We start from the raw sequence: 22,203 nt of genomic DNA on the forward strand, positions 1-22,203 counted from the left end.
TATGTTTACCATGAATCCTGTAAGACAGGTGTACATTATCAGTTTTTAAGCAATAACTTGGTAATATTTCACCTTCAACACGAGCCATGGAACAGCTCAAATCTCACATTTCATTATGTTGAAACCAGTTACCTACATGTTTCATTAAAGCAGTAGAAACTTTACACTTAATCAGCAATAATTCAATATAAACGGAAATATCAAAGAAAAAGTGAAGAAGCCCTCCAATGGCAATATTTGATAAAAACAACTTGATTTTTCCCAAAGTTGTGAATAATCAAATTTTGCTCATATGATTGGCACCGCGCGTTTCCATACCTGCTCATATTACCTAACAAATTTAAGTTGAAAAGGAAGAAATTTAGGTGTTTGTTATGGTCATGTTCACACGAACATGGTTTAATTTTCATATTTATGATTGATTATGTAGTTGACAAGTTTCTTTGCTTGTTTAGATTTCTTTGACAAAATCCTGCACTAATAAACATTTACGACTTTTGAATTAAAATTTGCTGGTCGATTTGTGAACCAGCATGAATCCTTTCAAACAGCGAATTTATTACCTGAGCTACAAGATTCAAATTATGCAGTTGATCAACAATTTGACCTTACTAATTACATCTGTTTAGAAATAGGGTTCCTAGTGACAATTATGACTTCTATGACCTTGCAACTTTATTTGTGACGTTGCAGGAATTAAGATCTTCATATTAAAATAATAAGAATCACTATCTCACATTCATTGTTCTGTGTAGCCAAATAGTTAATAGTATCAAATTTAAAGTTTATTTATCATGCGGGTAGTTGATATTATGACTTGGCAACTGTTGTTGCTTAGCTGGCAAACCAGTTTAGGTCTGACCTCAGATCTGGTATATTTTCTATTACTTCGGGATCTAGTTAAATTGGTGAGATACAATATTTTGTGAATTAGATCGCCTAATCATGATGTTCTGTGCCAAGTCCATTCTTACCGGATTGCATGCTTTTCTATAACATGCATTGCTTGCATAATTCCCGCTTCATCCAAATTATCAGCTCAGCCCTGATTTAACTAGTCGTGCGCGCAAGTGTGGTGAATTCAAAAACAAAATATATTGCGCGTCTTTATATGAGACGAATGTATCATGTTTAATGTGTTAGGTATAGGAACTAGATTCAACAATATATCGTTCCTTATACTTATATGATCCGTACCTACATATTCTTTTAGAATGAAACAAAATTTGTTTTATGTACAAATATTTATGTTTAAAACAATACAGTACAAATAAACTTCATTAAACTATGGTACACAACAGGCGGTCTTATCGTTAAAGAGCGATATCTTCCAGACAAACAAACCGGGCTATTATAATTGTATCTTTTGCGCATCCATATTTTCACTGAGCTAAAATCAGAACCATTTAGTTTAATTCCAAATTCGAATTTTTCCCTTTCACCTCGTTTGAAGGACTAGAACAACTCATATCATAAGAGATGTTAATATGGAATTTCATGCCTCGATGTTGTTTGTTGTTACAGTTGTAATTGTACCTAACGAGTTGGTTTCTTAGAAGTTGGTATCATTTAGTTGTAGTAACCTGTAATGTGCCTGAGTAAAAATGCAGGAGGCAATTGAAATCAGATTACAATTTGATGTCATATGTACAATGCACATGGCTACCCAAACTCAAAGGACCAGAACCATCACTGGGACTCAATCAGAATCGCGCAGCCATTCCGACTAATGGCACCAGCAAACTGCCAAAAATGGATTTAACAGTAGTAACATAGGTACTCAATAAGTAAAATATCATGCATGCCGCATGATATTTCTGCTCTGAAAGAATAAATGGTTGAAGGGATTGTAAACGCATTAATTATTTTTAAATAATATTCACTTTATGGATTGCGTTTAATCAGCGTTACATTAAGGTTCCAAAAGGTTTTCTCTTGATGTAGCACAGCACAGTATCTCGATTTATTCCCAATTAACATTCCAATCTAGAGATTGTTATAAGAGAATCAGTAATATCAACTTGGATAAAACAGTAAATGACAAAGGCAAATCTGTGGTATAAATAAGCCACCGCTAATATGTTTGCAGCGAAGCAATACACTTTACCCTAAGGTATAATGACTTCCCATTATTATTGAACCATTGATTCTTGATTCTTAGTATGGGAAGTCCATAGATTAGCGATTAGATAAAGATTAACTAAACTTCTGAATTGTGTAAAATAAAAATGAAAATATTTATTGATAACAATTGTTACATGTTGTTGTTGTTGTTGTTGTTGTTGTTGTTGTATGTACCTATGTACATGCGATGACCCAAACGTAAAGGGTTAAAAATGCTAAACTAAATAATTATTGAGAAGGTTTCAAATGGAAGGCATACTGATTGAATGGGCTAGTGATTTCTATATTATCTGCTAAATGATTTAGATACTTCTAAGTACACAATACATACTTTAATCTAATTTAAGGTGGTAGATATTTGTTAAATGAATTGGAACCGAGTAATACATAAATGAATTAATGTCGCCTACCCAATCGAGTATACTTGTCGTAGATGTACATAGGAGTATATGAACCTATATAGGTATTCATAATAATTAAAGAGACGGTAGCAAGAGCATGGTGGAAAAGTTTCTGAATTAGAGAGGAAATTCTCAAGTATTCGGTTATTTTAATAAACGGGATAACAGAATGAATTCAGTTAGTATTTATTTATTCGTATGGCATGTTATACATTGAGGCCAATCACAGTGTAGCCTTGAAGTTGCCAAGCCAAGCAACCAAGTCAGGTGTCAAGGTGTTCAGATCCTCAGCAGGCTCAAGGCTCAGGCTGATTCTCAGCCTGTTCAGGCGGCGTCAGATTTTCCGAGGAAGCTCAAACCCTTTTGGTTTTTTAGTCAGGTCAGATATATGACTTTGCCGAAGCAGACCATTCCGCTTTCCACCTATCCGAAATGTTAAAGCTGCTCAGGCTCTCAGCTGCAGCACAGGTTCAGATAGTACCTATATTGTATAATATTATGTTTGGAAACATTAAAAAGGACCTTTAGTGAAATTAATCTAAGTAAATATTATACATTATTATTAATTATTTTACTATGCAAAAGTCTCAGACCATTAAACCTATAAAAGTATTATGATGGTACCTACCACATTGCAAACTAGTTAATATGATAACGTATTTTTAACAATGATAGTAATTATTATCTCAGTCCGTGCAAGTAGTTCTGAAATTAAATAATGGCCTAATGACAAAGATACAAGAGTAATGTTTCAGAGTATATTACCTATGTCTAACGAAAAGGAACAGTAGGTATTCGATGCATGTAAAGCGAATGGTGGGGGAAGCCGAAACGATCGCAGCGCTTGATGTGGTCAAGAATGACATGTTTGCAAGCAGTGTCAATTCCCATACTTTTCAGTTAATTTGTTCACGTTTTTTTTTGCTTTAAAATCATATTTACGATAAAAATGGGTCACGATAACTGTTGTGTAGTAAACTGCAATAATACTAGAGCTAGACGAAACAGTAACAGTATATTTTCAACACTGAGCTAGAAATTAGCATTTTATCTATCTCAACACAGAGTTCTGCTTAGATGTTAATACAATAGTATGGCTAATACAGTATGTACCAACATTAGGTGATTGTAATATTAGTTATAATGCCTGTTATTGAAAACCAGTCAAAAGCATACTTTTGGCACGTAGGGTTGTCTGTCGTCTTTCACAACAGACATTGTGATGCAAGTGAACATAATTTTTAACATATAATGTTTCGATTTAAACCTGTGAAGAAGGGCTATAGGTAACTTCAATTAAGTATTAAACTTTTTATGTTATAGTAAAAGGAAGATAATATTTTAATCATGAGCCAAATAAGTATTGGCGTATGAACGTGACATTAACTGTTCGCTTGTTTATCAGATTTAATCAGATTGATATATAAAATGCAGGCTGGAGCTACACATAAATCAGGATCACAATTAAAATCAGATGTCATATTACTCATATTATAAGGAAGTGCGATATCCTTCTTCATTAATTTTAATATTATAATATTGCCCTAAAATATCGTATTGTTCAGGACGTGGTAATTGTTTTATGCACGACTACTACAGCAGCAATGATCACAAGACTGATTTATCAGTATTATTCGTTGCCGTATCCTCATATGTCACTGTGAACAGTTGAACACCTGTACTGTGTGGTTCTACACCAGTGCTCTTTAAGCCGCTCTTTCTTGGGCTCGGTGTAGGTATGCTAGCCTGTAATGTGACTTTGTCTTTAATGTTATCTGTTCGCCCAACGTGTGGCCATACGTCCATCCCTACGCTTCCTTGCCATGTGGCCAGTGATTATGAGCTTCTGCAGACTACATGGTCCTGTTTTGCCTCGATAGACGAAGAAACTAAGTACGCGATGGGTACAAACAGTGGATAACCTCGGTTTGACGTTGAGTTCGTCGAAAGTTGGTGCAATTGCACCTAGTGCGTTTAAGCATTCATCGCCAGCACCACATCTCAAATGCATCTGTCCTATGATGGGTTTCAGTTTGTAATGGTCTAGGTTTCGGACATGTACTCGTACTTACAGAAAGTACGAGAGAATAAGGCGTCCGTATTAGTCTAATCCTTGTTTTATGTTCTCTGTCGAGTCGTTTCACTGCAGAAATCAGAAATTATGTATATGCACTGATACAGTTTGGGGATGTTACAATACATTTGTTTTACAGTTCATGTATTTAGCTTGCATGCAAGCGTGCAAATTTAATATCAATATAGTTACACACAATAAATCTAAATTAATATACTCGTAAAATGTCAAATTTAATAGAAATACTTAATTGAAAAAGTTAACATAATGGGCATATCACAATACAATTGTATTACAATTATATAACTACTTATGACTAATTTGAATACTGCTGGTATTCGAGGTACGACTGCCCATCCCAGCCATCTGCAGCTTTGGCCATCTGAGCTCTTCTGGCCATGCTTTGGTCGCAGGCGCCATCGTCGCTTATTTAAAATCCCAAGTAAACCAACCTCAATTATCCTCAAGCCTCAAGAATAAAATAAAATTCTGGATCGACATTCATCAACTTCGTCTTATTTCTATTGATCCTAGGGTATGGATCTGGTCTGAATCCTGAGTATGGACTAATTACTGACATGCTTAATTTTTGAAGCAGAACCGCAAGTTATTTTCCACAGACATTTAACCTAATATAGTCATGTCATCTGCAAAACGGAGGTTATTGGTTAGCTGACCACCAACTCAGACATAGACACCACCCTCACAGCCTTCCTACTCATTATGTACTCACCGATGTTAGTGAACAGTTGAACAGTTGATCAACTATAAAAAGATAACGTGATGTGGTCTCCTCATTTCGCTCATAACCCTGAACATTTTACTCCAGTTAAGGAAATCAAAAGCCTTTGCGAAGTCAATAAAGCACATGTCCATAAAGAGTATACAGACGCTGCGCCAAAATTGCCACACGTTGAGTATTTGCTACCGAGTTGTGATGTGAAAATTCGTGAATAAAGGAAACAAAGTGGATCAGTTTGATAGACACAGCAGTTAAAATACCGTAGTACGGTAAGTTGGCGATTATTACACTTAATTTAAGATCTGATCGATTACATCAATTATGGAATAGGCATGTAAAGTCGTAATTAATAGGCACCTCGGATGTACAGTATATGTATTACTATTGCTATGCTGTTTCTACGGTCCTTAGCATGACTGATTATGTACACGGGGATGTAACGCAGTAAAAAAGAGTTGTTTACAGGTTTTGTAATTAATTAAAAATAATGTAGGTACTTAGTTTCAATTATTTGAGTGTAACTTAGGTTAAATGCATTGATGGCTTTTAGACCTAATAGAGGCTGACGATTTGACTGTACCAAATTATTTAAACCAGATTATCTCACACCAGGCGAAAAATAAAAGCACCAGAAAATGATTAGAGAAATGAAAACCGCAGTTATTTTGGCCACAATATATATTTGATAAATCAGAATGAACTTACATCACATCACTTGTTTTGGATTTGACAGTCCGAAATAACAGCCTGATTTGGCAAGTCGGCTGATAATCCTTAGCTTAGCTTAATAAAATAAAAAAGAATGTGGCTCTCGTAAGTTGTAGATAGGTTCTATTTTATATTCTGATTTGTGATCATATAAGAATAGCGTGTTTCTTCCTTGGATTGGGAGGGCTACCGGATATGAAGTAGGTACACCCAGAGATGGATATGTCATTTACTTAGGTATAATGGATAAGCGAATAGATTAAAATACTTGACATAGTAGATTACTGCCAGTAGTATTCAGTAAAGAGAAGTGGGAACTTAGGTTACATACACTTCCCGGTCGGATAAGACGGTCGCATTTGTCTGTGTAATAACTTATAAAACGTGTGTGGGAGTGCTTATAAAAACGTGGGTTCAGTTCGATCACGCGGTTGACGCGGTGTTTAATAAAGTTGCGGTTGTTTAATTATACACGCAAATTATGCTGGTCATTATGTTTACGTCTGCTGTAGTAAAAGTTGTGACACTTGAAGTAGTGAAATAAGATGTTAACGATATCATAAGAGCAAAGCAGCATATTACATCACAGATGGTAGTCATAGATAAAATATATCGCGAACGGAGTTCTCACAGTCTAACAACACCGATGATTGATATCAAATTGCGTGGCCACTCTCTGACATATTAGGTCGTATGACGCTGTATCTTTCTCGTGAACTAGATTGTAACTAAGGACTGCTCGAAGCAATCTGGAACAGAACGCGCTAGAGTGTGAGTAATACCATTGGTCATAGGTAGACCAGTAACGGACCAGAGATGATAAACCGCAGCCGTGATCCTACTCAGCTCAACTCAGACATCAATAAACGCTCACACGAATCTCAGAATTCTGCTTTCAATCAGTTTAACACTATTAATGAATGCTCAAACCAGTCCCAGGATCATATTATTAATCAGCTCAGCACAAAACATTGATGAATGCTCAGACCAGTCCCAGTATCCTGTTATTAATCAGCTCAGCACAAACATTGATGAATGCTCAGACCAGTCTCAGGGATTCTTTATCAGCTCAGCAAAAATACAGATGAACAATCAGATCAGTCTCAGAAACGGCGTGCCTCAGCACATTTCTACAACGTCATCAGAAATTATACGAAATCTCAGGCCATACCAATACACAGCGCAAAAGCCGAGAGAGGCAGTTCGAGATTGAACGGCTAAAATACATTATAATTCACATTAGTGTTCTTATCATCAACTCAATCTTATTGGTGTTTCAATTATCATCTAATTGTTGATTTATTTACATGTTTGCCTATTGGCATCTAACTTCAATTAAAAGAGTAGCTTTTTCCTGCGGGCGCGAGTGTCGCGAATATCGCGAATCGGCTAATAGCTGCCAACGTCATGGAGTAGATGGCGCTCGTAGTCACGTTTAAGTGAAATAACCGCTTCTAGGTTGTTGTGATTTTTAAGGGTAAAACAAGAGGGTATACGCGCGAACGACAGTAAGAAAAGGAGCTGGGGTGCGAACAAAGCGACGGGAAGAGGGATATTTGCTTTAGGATCTATTCAAGGAGTTTCTTATGGTGTTATTTGAATAATGAGGTGTCTATTGTAGATTGTGACTAACATTCATTGTGATATCAGTATTCAGAGTGTTAACAGTGATCCGAGGGTTCATGGCTAATGTAAGTGAAGTTCAATAATAATTATACGAAGGGTTTCGTCCCAAGATATTAGTAATTTAGAATTATAGAACACATTGTAGTTACGAGAAAGTGTAACCACTCATCATATGAACTTAAGGTAAACTTAGTGTGCGGAAAGGGGTCGCTATAAGGGGAGGTTGGAGGCGACTATGAAGCCCAAGTAACCAGATGGATAATCAGGTTTAACTCATGTTATACGTAGGTAACAAAGTAGGACACCAGCAATGAATTATCGTCATCTCACTAACGTCCAGGCCTCGTATAGGTATGCAGTATGTTTACATATCGTTTTTCCAGTATCAGTAAAGGCATCAGCTCATTCAGTAAAAGCATCAGCTCATTCGATAGGTTAATAAGTATAGTGAGCTTGACGACAACCACAGGGGTCCGCGCTACATCGCACGCTATACATCAAAAATCACTTGCGTTTCTATGTGTGAACGGCACGTCTGTACACGCTTCATGCTTCATAGTGTAAGTTGCTTAAAAATAGTACTGAGCGGCCGGCAAAAGGCCGTCAAACTGCTGTCGCGGGGCGAGGTAATTCGAATCTGGGCGGGGCGGTGCGTGGCCGTTCTGTATGATAATACTATTACTTATTCTGTGATTTAAGTAAGGATACTGTTAACCTAAGGAATAGCATTTAACAGGCGTTCCTCTATGTCGAAAATAGACGGAAAATGGTCATACACAATGTATAGACTGACTGACGTTTATCTGACATGGCTATTTTTACGTTACGTATACATTTGATGTTCCCCTCCCCCGCAAAAATCGGCAGATTACTAAAATTACAGACAAGGTGTCTCCGTTCGCATCATTTTCTCGTGACGTACCAAATATGTTTTGACCGATGGGTGTAGTTCTAAATATTTAAGAAATGACCAGTTCATACCTACGGCTTCTTCGCTGCTTAGTTGACGATTGTATAAGGCGCTAGTCGATTTGTGTACCTGTATAATCAAGATTATATTGAAATAATGACTAAATTTTTAACTAAAACAAATGACGCGAACTGCAAAATGGGGTTGGCCGATCGAAATAATTAGCAGATGGCGCCAGCATAGCTTGCCCTGTCAATCCCTAGAATTGTGTCAAATTTATGTTTTTTTTAATGCCCTGGATGCCAGCCCTTTAAGCCAAATCTCGTAGAAAAAGGGGCAAGCTATGATGGCGCCATCTCTGCAAACCTTTGACAGTTGCCAACCCCATTGTATAGATATATTATTGATGAACTCATTCATGAAGTGATCATGCATTTTTGCGGCTGGGTGTACGATCTACTCGCCCTTAAAGTATAGGCGGTGGCAGTTAGCCTTAAAAGATTCCATACGCTCAAAAAATTGGGACAGGTAGAGTACAGTTAAGGATTTAATTTCAGTACCTATGTACAATGGTACATATGTACGAAATGTCGTACCTTGTCAGCCAGTAATCGTAAGAGGCTGAGATAAATACCTAAACTTGGTAGAACAAAGTCATAAAGTGGAGACTATATAGCGATATTTTTTTTCCGGGATTTAAGTCTCGGAAACGTACTAAGTAAATAAAATCGTTATCTCAAGGCAGTCTCCACTTTATGACTTTGTTCTACCAAGTTTAGATATTTATACTCGGTACTACAGTTAAATTATTTGACTTGTACCGCGATGGACTAAATACTGGGCTATGGGACAAAACATATTATTCTTAATATTGTCTTCGGTTACCGCGATAGTTACTCATGAAATAAAACTATGAAAACGGATTATATCGCGTATATTAAATTTATAATACATCCCGACGTTTCGAACCCTTTACAGCGTTCGTGGTCAACGGGTGACTGAGGAAAAATTACAAAGTGCAAAAATACCCACATACTAAAATAATGAACAATCATAGACTATAAACTTTAAGGTTGGTTGTACATGCAAAATCGGTTCATAAGGCTAGTTATACACTACAATTATTTTCAAGTAAAGATATATATATATACGCGATAAAAACTACGCCGGCTCCAACCCTACACGGACCCGAGAAGATTTAATTCCCTCCTAAATTGTAGGAGGGTATCCCAATATGGGACCGGCAACAAACTCGGCGGGACACATCTTTTCTTTATTCTTAAACTGAAATAAAATCTTTGAAGCCTTACCATTGTTGGCGCAGCCATCCTCTGAATAGATTCCGCCCACATTGCCTGGAGTAGTTCTTCTATGGAATTTTTCCGCGCTTCCATCGCAAAGTGACATGGAACTACCACCTGTATCAATATGATGGTTGCATGTTTATCCTCTATCGTATCATGCTTCAATTTTGAATAAATTTGTTATAATGGTGTCGATGTCAGGCGGCAAAAGCTGAGCAATAAACTAACTCAAACATTCCATGACGAATCCACATTTATACTCTGATTTGTAATTAAATTCCAAAAAACTAACCTCACTCAGATCCTTAATAATGGAAAATATGTAAAGAGATAGAGTTTTGAATGATTCACGGTTAGTTTCACTAGACTTATATTGACCGGGATATAGACCGTGATTACCTTTTGTATTATTTGTGAGCTCCCGATATTTCGACGCAGTTACATGCATCATGTTCACGGGTGACTGAAGATAGCGGGTGGGTGTCAAAGTTGTGTAGACAGCGCTCTGTCTACCCTCATTCTTGCGCGTCGGCTGCGTTCACTTTCAACGTTACCAACGGTCGCATTCACACTTGTTGGTAAAAAGGTAATCACGGTCTATATCCCGGTCAATATAAGTCTAATATGTAAAGAAGTCAAATTTCCCTTTTGCATACTCTAGCATTTAAAATAAATATAATTGTATCCTTTTAGCTTTGTTTAGTTTCTTAAAACACACGGAGAAGAGAAAAAGTGAAGTTATATTATTAGAATTTAATTATAAATTAGAGTTTAGATTCTATCAGCCTCCATACAATAACCACCACTTCTACATTTAACCGTTTGGTCAAAGAACTCTTTGTAACCAGTATCTTGGAAGAATTATAAAGCCTGACCAGGAATATATGATCACGCGCATGTTGCGGAATTTCACTGGAACTAATTTTTTCATACTATACTGAACTGTGACCCTATACATGAGAATGAACAGCGCCCTCTTGACAATGATCATACATTACTGGTGTTAACTTCATATCGAAGCCTTTATTTGAGTCGTCGAGACACGGCGGCTACAGATTCCGTAAATGATAGGAAGTAAATTCTTATTTATTAGATTTCTTTTTCTTTCTTTATTTAGAAACAAACAGTCTCTTATATTAATAAGTTGTTACAATATAGGTTAATAGACTTATAGACCTACAGTTTCCTAAAAAAGAGTATATAAACCATATGACTTATATAAATACTAAATTAAACTCTCTCTAGTAACTTCATCGATTCGACACCTGATTAAACAACTTTCGTTCGATAGAGAAAAAAACACGAATATAGGTGTAAAACTATGGATGGTATAGAAAGGATGCCAATCTCTTATGGCAGTCTCCGGTTAGTTAGGCTCTGGCGCCGCCTAATTACTGTTTTTTGATGGACACTTTTCATACATAGAGATTTGGCTCCTTTATATAGTCTCCATGTGTAAAACGGATGGATATTCGATAGAGGATGCTATGTTGGTAGCACCCGTTGACGTTGACCTTCCTACAAAAAGTGCCAGGCAATCGTATAGACGTAATCAGCTGTACTCAATACTGCACTGCACTTAATACTACTTATTTTTATTGAAACCATTCACTGATAATTTAATACTCTTTTCACTAGACTTATATTGACCGGGATATAGACCGTGTTTACCTTTTGTATTATTTATCAGCTCCCGATATTTCGACGCAGTTACATGCATCATGTTCACGGGTGACTGAAGATAGCGGGTGGGTGTCAAAGTTGTGTAGACCGCGGTCTACCCTCATTCTTGCGCGTCGGCTGCGTTCGCTTTCAACGTTACCATCGGTCGCATTAACACTTATTTGTCTGGTCGCGTTCACACTCGTTCACTGTCTATATCCCGGTCAATATAAGTCTAGTGAAACTAACCGTGAATCATTCAAAACTCTAATACTCTTTTGTTAGAAAACGGCGGATACCTCAATGTCTTGTGGCGTGAGATGCTGCTGTATTAGGGCGGTGTCTACGTATATGTAGTCGTTCACTATCAGGAGGACCAGTTCATTTCGAAGCTCGTATAACCTATAAATAAAGTTATAAGGTGTCCCTTACCTGGTTCGTGCATCGTGGCGAGCGCGGGCTAGTCCAACGCTAAAAAAACCAGTGTAAGTGCGCTCTCCGATAACGCGCCTTTGTTACGCATATCGATGACACATTTTAGACTGGTTCTGTAGCGTTCGACTTGCCGGCACTCAGTAACCGCAAAGACCACACAGCTAAGGAATATGTTTTCCCATTAGTTCATTTTAAACCTTATTGCAATCTCCATAGAGTGGTAATTGAATAACCGGTTAAAACAGCCATACCATTTTTTTATGCTAGTAAGTAGCACGTGCGGTTTCATTTAACAATAGACAAAGGATAAGCCGAAAGGGGACTGTTTAAAATCTACGAACTATATCAATATTTACGTGTAAATGGTAGAAATAATTGAGACAGTACCTAAGGACGCACTAGCAAGGGAAGGTTTTGATTTTGACATATATTAATCAGTCGCTGTTCAATGAAGGAAAATATCGCGACGAAACCGGACTAATCCCGAAGGGCCTGGCTTACCCTCTGAGTTGGAAGGTCAGAATGGCAGTGGTTTTCGTAATAACTACCACACACAATTGTAAGAAAAACTCCAGCTTTCATAACAACAATATATTTCTTGATCACAATATTCCATTACAGTTCAACATCCAATCACCTCTCTTCACAATCGTCCACCCTTCACCTCTGCCCGTAACCGAATGCCCGTTAACCACCATGCCAGTCGCATTTTATCTCTTCTTTAAACTACCTTCCATTTACAAATGTTAACAATCAATAACTTTACTTTTAAATTTAATTAATTATAGATTGACAATGATTATTCAACTCTTAACAATAGTAAGAGCAACATTATCCCTAAAAAATGTAAAAAAGAACAGAAAACACTTTAAAAACTCAACAAAGTCACTGGAAACAGAAGATGAAATAAAAACATTCCTTTCTAATCTCGGAAAAAATATTGATGCCATACCGAGCAGCTATAAAGAAAATGTTCAGAGCTTTTACGACGCTATCGAGAACTGCATTAAAAATAGCTTAAAAATCGAAAACACGCAACAAGACGAAGAACACACCTACTACTTCTTCAGCGAAACTACAAAACTTCTGATTAAAAGACGTAGCGAACTTTTGAAAACGGAAAATAAAAATAACGAACAGAAAAAAGAACTGTCGTCTTTATTCAAACAAACAAGTAAGTGTATACGAAAAGACTTTAACCTACACAAGAAAAAGACCATAGAGGTCAACTTAATCCAATACAGAAGCGCTAAACGAGCTTTTAAACAACTACACACGCACTCCGACTGGATTCAGACCCTCAATCGAGGACGGAACCAAGCTATGACGAGAAAGGATGTACTATCATGCGCTACGGAATTCTACAGAGACCTCTACGCTACCATAATCTACGACGCGAGAACAGAAACGGAGACCACTGAAACAAACACAAACGAGGCTATCAGAATACAGGAAGAAGAAGTCCTGAAACACATTAAAAAACTAAAGCACGAAAAAAGCCCTGGGCCGGATGGCTTAAGAAATGAGAGTCTCAAAATCGGAGCACCATTACTCACTAAACCACTGACGTGCATATTTAACATGGTCCTAAGCACAGGGCAAGCTCCTAAACAATGGTACAGCTCGGACATCATACTATTATATAAAAAAGGAAATCCTTTAGACATAGCCAATTACCGCCCTATAAGTCTGCTGTCTACTGTGTACAAGCTATTCACCTCTATCATACAAGACAAAATCAATCCTCAAATAGACAGCATGCAACCAGTAGAACAAGCAGGATTTCGTTCCGGATTTTCGACCATAGACCACATCCATACTATGGAACAAGTTATGGAGAAATATAGTGAGTTTAATAAAACTCTATATATGTGTTTTATTGATTACACAAAAGCTTTCGATAGCATACACCATAACTTTATTTGGAAAGCTCTTAGATCATGTAAAATAAGCCCAGAAATAACTAGAATCTTAAAAAACATCTACTCAAACAATGTAAGCAGAGTTAAGCTAGAAACCAGAGGCGATGAGTTTAAAATAGGTAGAGGCGTTAGGCAAGGCGACCCACTGTCTCCTAAGCTTTTTATAGCCGTCCTGCAAAACATATTCGCCGAACTGAACTGGGCAACAGAAGGAATCAAAATAAATAACACACGACTTCACCACCTCAGATTTGCAGACGATATTGTAGTTTTTGCTGAAAACGACCAAAAGTTAGGAAAAATGATACACGAGCTTAATATAGAGAGCAAGAAAGCTGGTCTGCACATGAACCTAAATAAAACTAAAATAATGACGAACGACACTAAAAGTTCCATCATATTAGATGACGTTGAACTAGAATACGTAGACAGCTACATTTACTTAGGTAAACAGGTATCATTTTCCAAGACGAGCAACGAAGAGGAGGTGAATAGGCGAATTACCTGTAGTTGGAATAAATATTGGGCGCACAAAGACATACTGAAAGGTGACTACAATCTAAGTATGAAAAAAACTGTGATGGATACCTGTATTCTTCCCTGCTTGACATACGGGTCCCAGACTTGGGCCTATACAAAAAACATTAAAAACAAAATAATAAGTTGTCAACGAGCTATGGAACGAAGCATCCTAAACCTAAGAAAAATACACAAAATAAAAAGTCAAACAATTAGGAAAAAGACAAGACTGACAGATGCATTACAACATGCCTTAAAACTGAAATGGCGATGGGCCGGGCACGTAGCAAGATGCACCGACCAGCGCTGGACCCTTGCCGCTACCAAATGGGCCGGTCCGGTTGGGAAAAGAAAAATTGGACATCCACGACAAAGATGGGCGGACGACATTATAAAAGTATCCAGGAAAAACTGGCTAACAGTAGCCCAGGACAGAACGAGGTGGAAGAATCTGGAGGAGGCCTATACCCTACAATAGGGGTCCCTATAATTTAAGTAAAAAAAAAAAAAGATTAAATTTAAATTATGTATCATGTAGCTATAAGTTATATGGGAATAAAGAGGCTTTATTATTATTATTATTATTATTCAACTCTTTATTTCATGAAATCTTTTCCGAATAATTAGTAATTTTAAAGAATCTTACACTCGCCCATCCTGACATTGTGCATGTCCTCATGCACAGTCATACTAATCACGTTTATCATCTAATCTTACACTCGGCATGTTAAATCATCGGGCATTCAGAAAGAAAATTATAAATACTTCATTACTCATGTAATACAATTTCTTTGTCTATCTATATATACATATTTTCTTGTTATCTATTGAATTAATCTATATATTCATATAATTATTTCAAATCGAATAATATACATATATCCATCTAAATACATAGTTTTTTTTAATATAAATCCGACATCACATTCCTTTTTTTTTTGATTGTATCAAATATAGTTTTTTTTTCATCATCACTTTACATACTTCATCATACTTAACATATTCTATTACATATTCTATTTCTAACTGTTTTTTTTACTCATTTTAGGTGTAGCACATTATTTCTCATGTTTTTTCGTTCAGTTTTTTTTTTAATGTGCTATTTACATATCACTCTCTTGACACAAACGTGTCTCACCACATTTTTATTCAGTTCCGTTTTTTGACTCATTTTAACTGTAGCACATAATTTCTCGTTTTGTTTTTCATTCAGTTTTTTTTATGTGCTACTTATCAGTCTCATATAACTAATCACAATACTGGAGCCCCCTTCATGTCTCCAATACTGCCTCATATAACTAATCACAATACTGGAGCCCCTTTCATGTCTCCAATACTGCCTCATATAACTAATTACAATACTGGAGCTCCCTTCACGTCTCCAATACTGCCTCGTATAACTAATCACAATACTGGAGCCCCCTTCATGTCTCCAATACTGCTGTCAATAACGGCCATAGAAGTCTCTCAAGCAGCCAATAGATGGCGCGATGGTTGCCTCGATGGAGCAACGTCACTGCCATCAACACGTCAAACCAGTTCGTTTTTCATCATGGCCGCAAGAAAGCGCTCGTTCGTCACAACAATGATGCCAGCATTCCCGCCAAAACGGACCAATCAGCGGCGTTCGTACCAGTCACGCTACGGGAATCTCGCAACGTGATTGGCCGAGGCAACTGTAACCAGATTATTGGAGGGAGTTCGTTATCCGGCCGTTCCAAAATGTAGACCGACGCGGGCATTACGGCTTGAACTTTTGTAGCTAACACAAGTGTATAGTGGTTGTGCGGTCATAGTGCTAAAAGATAAGTACTAAATTTAGTCATTATAGTTATTACCTGTGTCTTTGGTAGATTTTGGTGCTTCTCGATTTTACAATTGGTATATAACGGCTGTAGGTTGCTTTCTTTGTTGTATTTCCATAACGGTCGCGTTTGTGCTTAATATTGATCCTTAACTTAAATTATAGCGTTTTGAATTTAACCGTTAAATTATAGTGATAGTGATTGGTTTTATAGACTTGGCATATTTGTTTAATGATGATTAATAGTTCTATTTCGAATACATAGTTATGGTTTATTATTTAAATTCAGTTAAAGTAGTTAACGCTTAACGATTCAGTTGTGTGGTTTAAATTGTTTGGAATCATTTGTAATTTGTTGTTCCTATTTAATATTGCCAGTAATACTAGAATACCTGGGTATCCTAGTACTTAGTACTTATTATTTAGGAAGCTATGTTTTCTAGATTTAACGATTATTGTGCATTATGGTTTCTATAATCGTGATTGTGAAAAATATACTTTATTAAACATGCATTGGATTTTGAAAGTGTGTTAATAAATATTATACCTGCATAACGGTTTTCCTTATTCGAAATTAACATTAATAAAGTACCCCTTATTTGATTTTACTCTCGAATGCCATCTTTGAGCAAGTAGTTAAGCAATAACTGCATTTTATTATTTTGCTATTAATAAATGGTAGGAGTAGCGGTGATTAAATGAATAGGACTCGCTTAGGTCTTTTGAGTATTATTTCTTTATTAACAATTGTTTAACATTTTCAGAAGTGGGATATGGATTCACGTAGCAGGAGCAGGTCCCGTAGTCCAGTGCGGTGGGACAACACGCGACTGGAACGACGAGGACGCAGCAGCAGTAGCCGCAGGCGCAGCCGTGAGCGTACACCGAGGCGTTGGGCTCCTTGGCGGCCGCGACAATCTGTGGATCGTGAGCCGCCTGCTGCGCTGGATGAACCTGGTAGGATCAATCCAAATTATTATGGTGTAATGGTGAAACCTGACATTATCCCGGAGTTCGATCCTGAAAAGTCGGAGCTACCAGCGCAACAATGGCTCAACAAAATTGAACAACTGGGCGCCATTCACGGTTGGTCTGATAGTGTTAAAAGCTATTATATGCAGTCACGCCTGTCGGGCTTAGCAAAAATGTGGCATAATGCTTTACGGAGTTACGAAATGACATGGCTTGAATGGAAGGAGCGGATTCTTGAGGCTTTCCCTCAAAACTTGGACTATGCTGAGGCTCTTAAGGAAATGATCAATAGAAAGAAATCATTTAGTGAAACAATGACACACTATTTTTACTCTAAATGCAGCTTGTTAACGAAATGCGAAATCACTGGTGATAAGGCTGTGTCTTGTTTGATTGAAGGGCTACCATTTCACTTAAGAACCTCAGCTAGAGCAGGTAACTACAGAACCCCTGGTGAGTTATATTCTCAGTTCTTGTGTATGAACGATGACAAAAAGGGACCTCCAAGCCGACAATATCCAACACGTGGCAGAGATTTTAACGCTCCTAGTACGTCGAAGGAAGTGACCGCAGGAGAACAGAAGCCTACATCATCATCAAACAAACCATCTGTAACCTGTTTCTTATGCAAGGAAGCAGGTCACGTCGTGCGGTCCTGTCCGAAGAATCCCAACGCTGTTAAATGTGACATCTGTGGGAAGACGAACCACAAGACGGAGCAGTGTTTCCGGAAGGCTTCGGTGAATCTTGTTGATTCTCAGGTAAATGATTGCTATTATAAAAACATCAATTTAAATGGTCATGAGGTAAGAGCCTATTTAGACTCGGGGGCCCGGCGGAATCTGATAACATTGGAGTGCTCTCGTAAACTAAATCTCAATTTACAACCATGCAACATGTTTATTAATGGGCTTTACGGGCCACTAATCAACTGTTGTGGTCAGGTGTCGGTAGAGTTCATTATCGACGGAATCAAAGTTAAATCTGAAGCATTGGTGGTCAACATTCCCCTGAAAGAAGCCGATATATTTATAGGTCAGCCAGTTCTTAATAATGGTCTCTACAGGTTAGTTATTCAAGGATCAACGGTTACCTTCGAGAGAAGCAAACAGGAGCCTGCCAACGAGGAGGTAGTCCACATAAGTTCAATTAGTGCAGATGCAGAAGTTTCCAAGGTAAGATTAGTCTGTTCTACTGATACCGTTATTCCTGCTAATACGGCTCAATTTGTGGAGACTGGTAGTAATGAGGTTCTTCAAGATTCCACTGTATTGTTTGTTGATGCTCGCTCTTGTAGTTTTGATGATGTGGAGTACAGTATTCCCTCTTCTCTTTACTGTACTCCAGTTAATTCTGTCTTAGTTATAAATCAAGGTACGAATCCCTTGGCCTTTAAGAAGGGACAGCTGCTAGTTAGAGGGTATGTAGTAGAGGAAACATCCGTGCCTGCTCCTCAAGGAACAAATGTCTCTGGAAATTCGATAATGAAAGTAGATGTTAGTAAGATTAAATGCGGGGTTCAGGATCCATCGGTTTTAAATCAATTGAGTCAAATTTTGCAAGAATTTTCGGATTGTTTTTCAGAAAACACGCGTGAATTGGGAGTTACTAACAAGGTCGAACTTAACATAGAGTTAAATTCTGATAAGCCGGTATGTTATAGACCTTATAGGTTATCTTATTCTGAGAAGACCATAATGAGGGAGAAGATTGAGGATATGTTGTCTAATGGAATCATTAGAGAATCCACTTCCAATTACGCGAGCCCAATTATCCTGGTACGTAAGAAAAATGGAGACTTTCGTCTTTATGTCGACTTTAGGAAACTTAACAGCATTACCGTGAAGGACAAGTATCCCTTGCCGGTTATAGAGGAGCACATCGAAAAGCTAGGTGGTAAAAAGTATTTTACAAGTCTCGATTTGTCTCAAGGGTTTTATCAGATTCCGGTAGCTACAGACTCTATTCATAAAACTGGTTTTGTGACACCTGAAGGGCATTACGAATTTCTTCGCATGCCATTCGGCTTGGCGAATTCACCTGCCGTTTTCCAGCGGTTGATGGATCGTATATTTTCAACTCTGCGTCATGACAAGGTTTTGCCTTATATTGATGATGTGCTACTCCCTACAAACTCTATAGAGGAAGGTCTTGATCTTTTAAAGGTAGTATTGCAAATAATTAAAGATGCAGGCTTGACTTTAAATTTGGAGAAATGCTTCTTTTTGCAAACAAAAATTGATTACTTGGGCTATGAAATCTGTGAGGAAGGTATCAGACCAGGCAGCAAAAAAATTGAGGCAGTGTTGGCGTATAAGGAGCCGACTAACATTCATGAGCTGAGAATGTTCCTGGGGCTCACCAGTTATTTCAGAAAGTTTGTCCAAAACTATGCAGGTATTGCTTACGATTTATACCGGTTGCTGCAGAAAAATGTTGGCTGGGAGTGGGGTCCACAACAACAAAAGGCTTTCCAGGAGTTGAAAAAGGTATTAACGACTCGTCCCCTTCTCTCTCTCTTTCGCCGAGAAGGTGACATCGAGGTTCATACAGATGCCAGTAGCAGAGGATTAGCTGGTATTCTCCTTCAAAAGCAAGACGGCAATTTAAAACCTATATCCTACTTCAGTCGTAAAACGAGCAAAGAAGAATCGATGTATCATTCTTACGAGCTCGAAACCTTGGCAGTCGTGGAGTCCTTAAGAAGGTTTCGAATTTACCTGGTAGGTAACCATTTTAAAGTTGTCACAGATTGCTCTGCAGTGCGTTACACCTTCCAGAAAAAGGATATAACACCAAGAATAGCACGATGGTGGTTACTCATTCAGGAATACGACATGGAAGTAGAACATAAACCTGGTAAGTCCCATAGCCACGTAGACGCCCTCAGCAGGAGTCCGGTCGAGCCTCCTCAAGAAATTGATATCAACACCATTGATGTCTTTGACTGGATTGTCTGTCTTCAAAATCAGGATGAAAAGATTCGTATCATCAAAACCAAACTGGAATCAGGTGAGGCGGAGCCCGATATTAAAAACAATTATATGTTAAAAGAAGAGCGGTTGTATAGAGTAATTGCAGGTGGTAAGGAAAAGCTGGTTGTACCTAAGTACGGGAGGTGGAATGTGTTGCGAAAATTTCACGACTGTATAGGACATCCCGGGTTAAAACGCTGTGAACAGATCATCAAGGACACCTTTTGGTTCCCTAGTATGACTAGATTTATTCGTAAGTATGTAAGTGCCTGTCTAGATTGTCTGTACAAAAGAAGTCAGTATGGGCGAGCTGAGGGTGAGCTTCACCCGATTGAGAAGATCGCAGAACCATTGCATACAGTGCACATCGATCATCTGGGACCGTTCTGCAAGAGCCGTGCAGGTAACTCTTACTTGCTAATGGTTGTCGATTCCTTCACAAAATTCACTTGGGCGGTTCCTGTGAAAACCACGAGGGCTCGAGAGGTAATAAGTTCTCTATCTAATATATTTTGTTCGTTTGGATATCCCAAACGAATAATATCCGACAGTGGTTCCTGCTTTAAGAGCAAAAGTTTCAAACAATTCTGTTTGGACAACTTTATCAAACATATCATTAATGCAGTAGCGTGCCCTCGTGCTAATGGACAGGTTGAAAGGTATAACCGTACATTATTAGACTCATTAAACACCAGCGTGGACAACGAGAGAGACTGGGATATGAAGCTGTCCGATGTAACTTGGGGTATGAACAATCTACAGAGTGCATCTACTGGATTTACTCCCTTCAAATTAATGTTTAGCGCAAGCCGCAGCAGATATCAAGCAATAGCAGGAAATTCCTTCGACGATGAACAGACTGCGGAGCAAACTCGGTGCACTGCATCAGGTAATCTTAAAAGAACGGCAGAGGTCATGCAAAAACATTTTAATGCAAAGCGGAAACGACCAACGAAGTACAAGGTAAATGATTTAGTACTGTGGAAAGGCGCGGCCGATAGAAACATCAACGTGAGGCGGAAGCTGAAAGAAAAATTTAGTGGACCGTATAAGATCACAAAAGTGGCAGGTAACGACAGGTACGTAATTACTTCGCTTAAAGGAGTAAAGGGCTATAAGCGATTTGAAGCTTTAGTATCTTCAGATTCGATAAAGAGATTTCAGAAGGAGACGGATGTGCCAGAAAGCAGTTCTGATGAGAGTCAGGTAGATAGTACAGAGGAGTTAATTGATTTACTGGAAGGATAAATTAGCTTTGGGCATTCCTATTTATTTAGGATTATAAGACTTGGATTAATATATATGGTTATTTATTGGTTTAAAAGACAAATATGAAATATTTTTTGGACGAAAAGGTTTATTATTGGATATAAATGTTGGATATTAATGGACTGATTATGGTTTAAGAATGGAAATGGATATAGATTATCATGGATTAATTGATGGAAAATTAAAGTGGATAAGATAAAAGGAAAATGGAAAATATGGTTTTTAAATAAGTAATTTATACTATTTCTGTTAGTCATAAAAATCAGATAATCCTTGTTTTTTTTCTCCTTCCTTTGCAGAGTCGCAAAGTCGTCAGGATGGACGAGTGTCAATAACGGCCATAGAAGTCTCTCAAGCAGCCAATAGATGGCGCGATGGTTGCCTCGATGGAGCAACGTCACTGCCATCAACACGTCAAACCAGTTCGTTTTTCATCATGGCCGCAAGAAAGCGCTCGTTCGTCACAACAATGATGCCAGCATTCCCGCCAAAACGGACCAATCAGCGGCGTTCGTACCAGTCACGCTACGGGAATCTCGCAACGTGATTGGCCGAGGCAACTGTAACCAGATTATTGGAGGGAGTTCGTTATCCGGCCGTTCCAAAATGTAGACCGACGCGGGCATTACGGCTTGAACTTTTGTAGCTAACACAAGTGTATAGTGGTTGTGCGGTCATAGTGCTAAAAGATAAGTACTAAATTTAGTCATTATAGTTATTACCTGTGTCTTTGGTAGATTTTGGTGCTTCTCGATT

General features: G+C 38.0%; 1 protein-coding gene across 1 annotated transcript in view; it reads right to left on the reverse strand.

Moving 5' to 3' along the window:
• Nucleotides 1-15,570, reverse strand: part of LOC134753458 (IQ and AAA domain-containing protein 1-like) — a 44,897-nt gene extending 29,327 nt beyond the window's left edge. Inside the window, exons 1-4 of the mRNA XM_063689331.1 lie at nucleotides 15,566-15,570; nucleotides 11,851-11,953; nucleotides 9,896-10,003; nucleotides 8,657-8,714 (exon numbers count right to left, since the gene is read on the reverse strand). Of these exons, the coding sequence (XP_063545401.1) occupies nucleotides 8,657-8,714; nucleotides 9,896-10,003; nucleotides 11,851-11,953; nucleotides 15,566-15,570 (274 nt within the window). The remainder of the gene's footprint in view (nucleotides 1-8,656; nucleotides 8,715-9,895; nucleotides 10,004-11,850; nucleotides 11,954-15,565) is intronic.
• Between the last annotated feature and the right edge of the window lie 6,633 nt (nucleotides 15,571-22,203).

The sequence above is a fragment of the Cydia strobilella genome, chromosome 27 (assembly GCF_947568885.1).
Source record: "Cydia strobilella chromosome 27, ilCydStro3.1, whole genome shotgun sequence".
Taxonomy (NCBI): domain Eukaryota; kingdom Metazoa; phylum Arthropoda; class Insecta; order Lepidoptera; family Tortricidae; genus Cydia; species Cydia strobilella.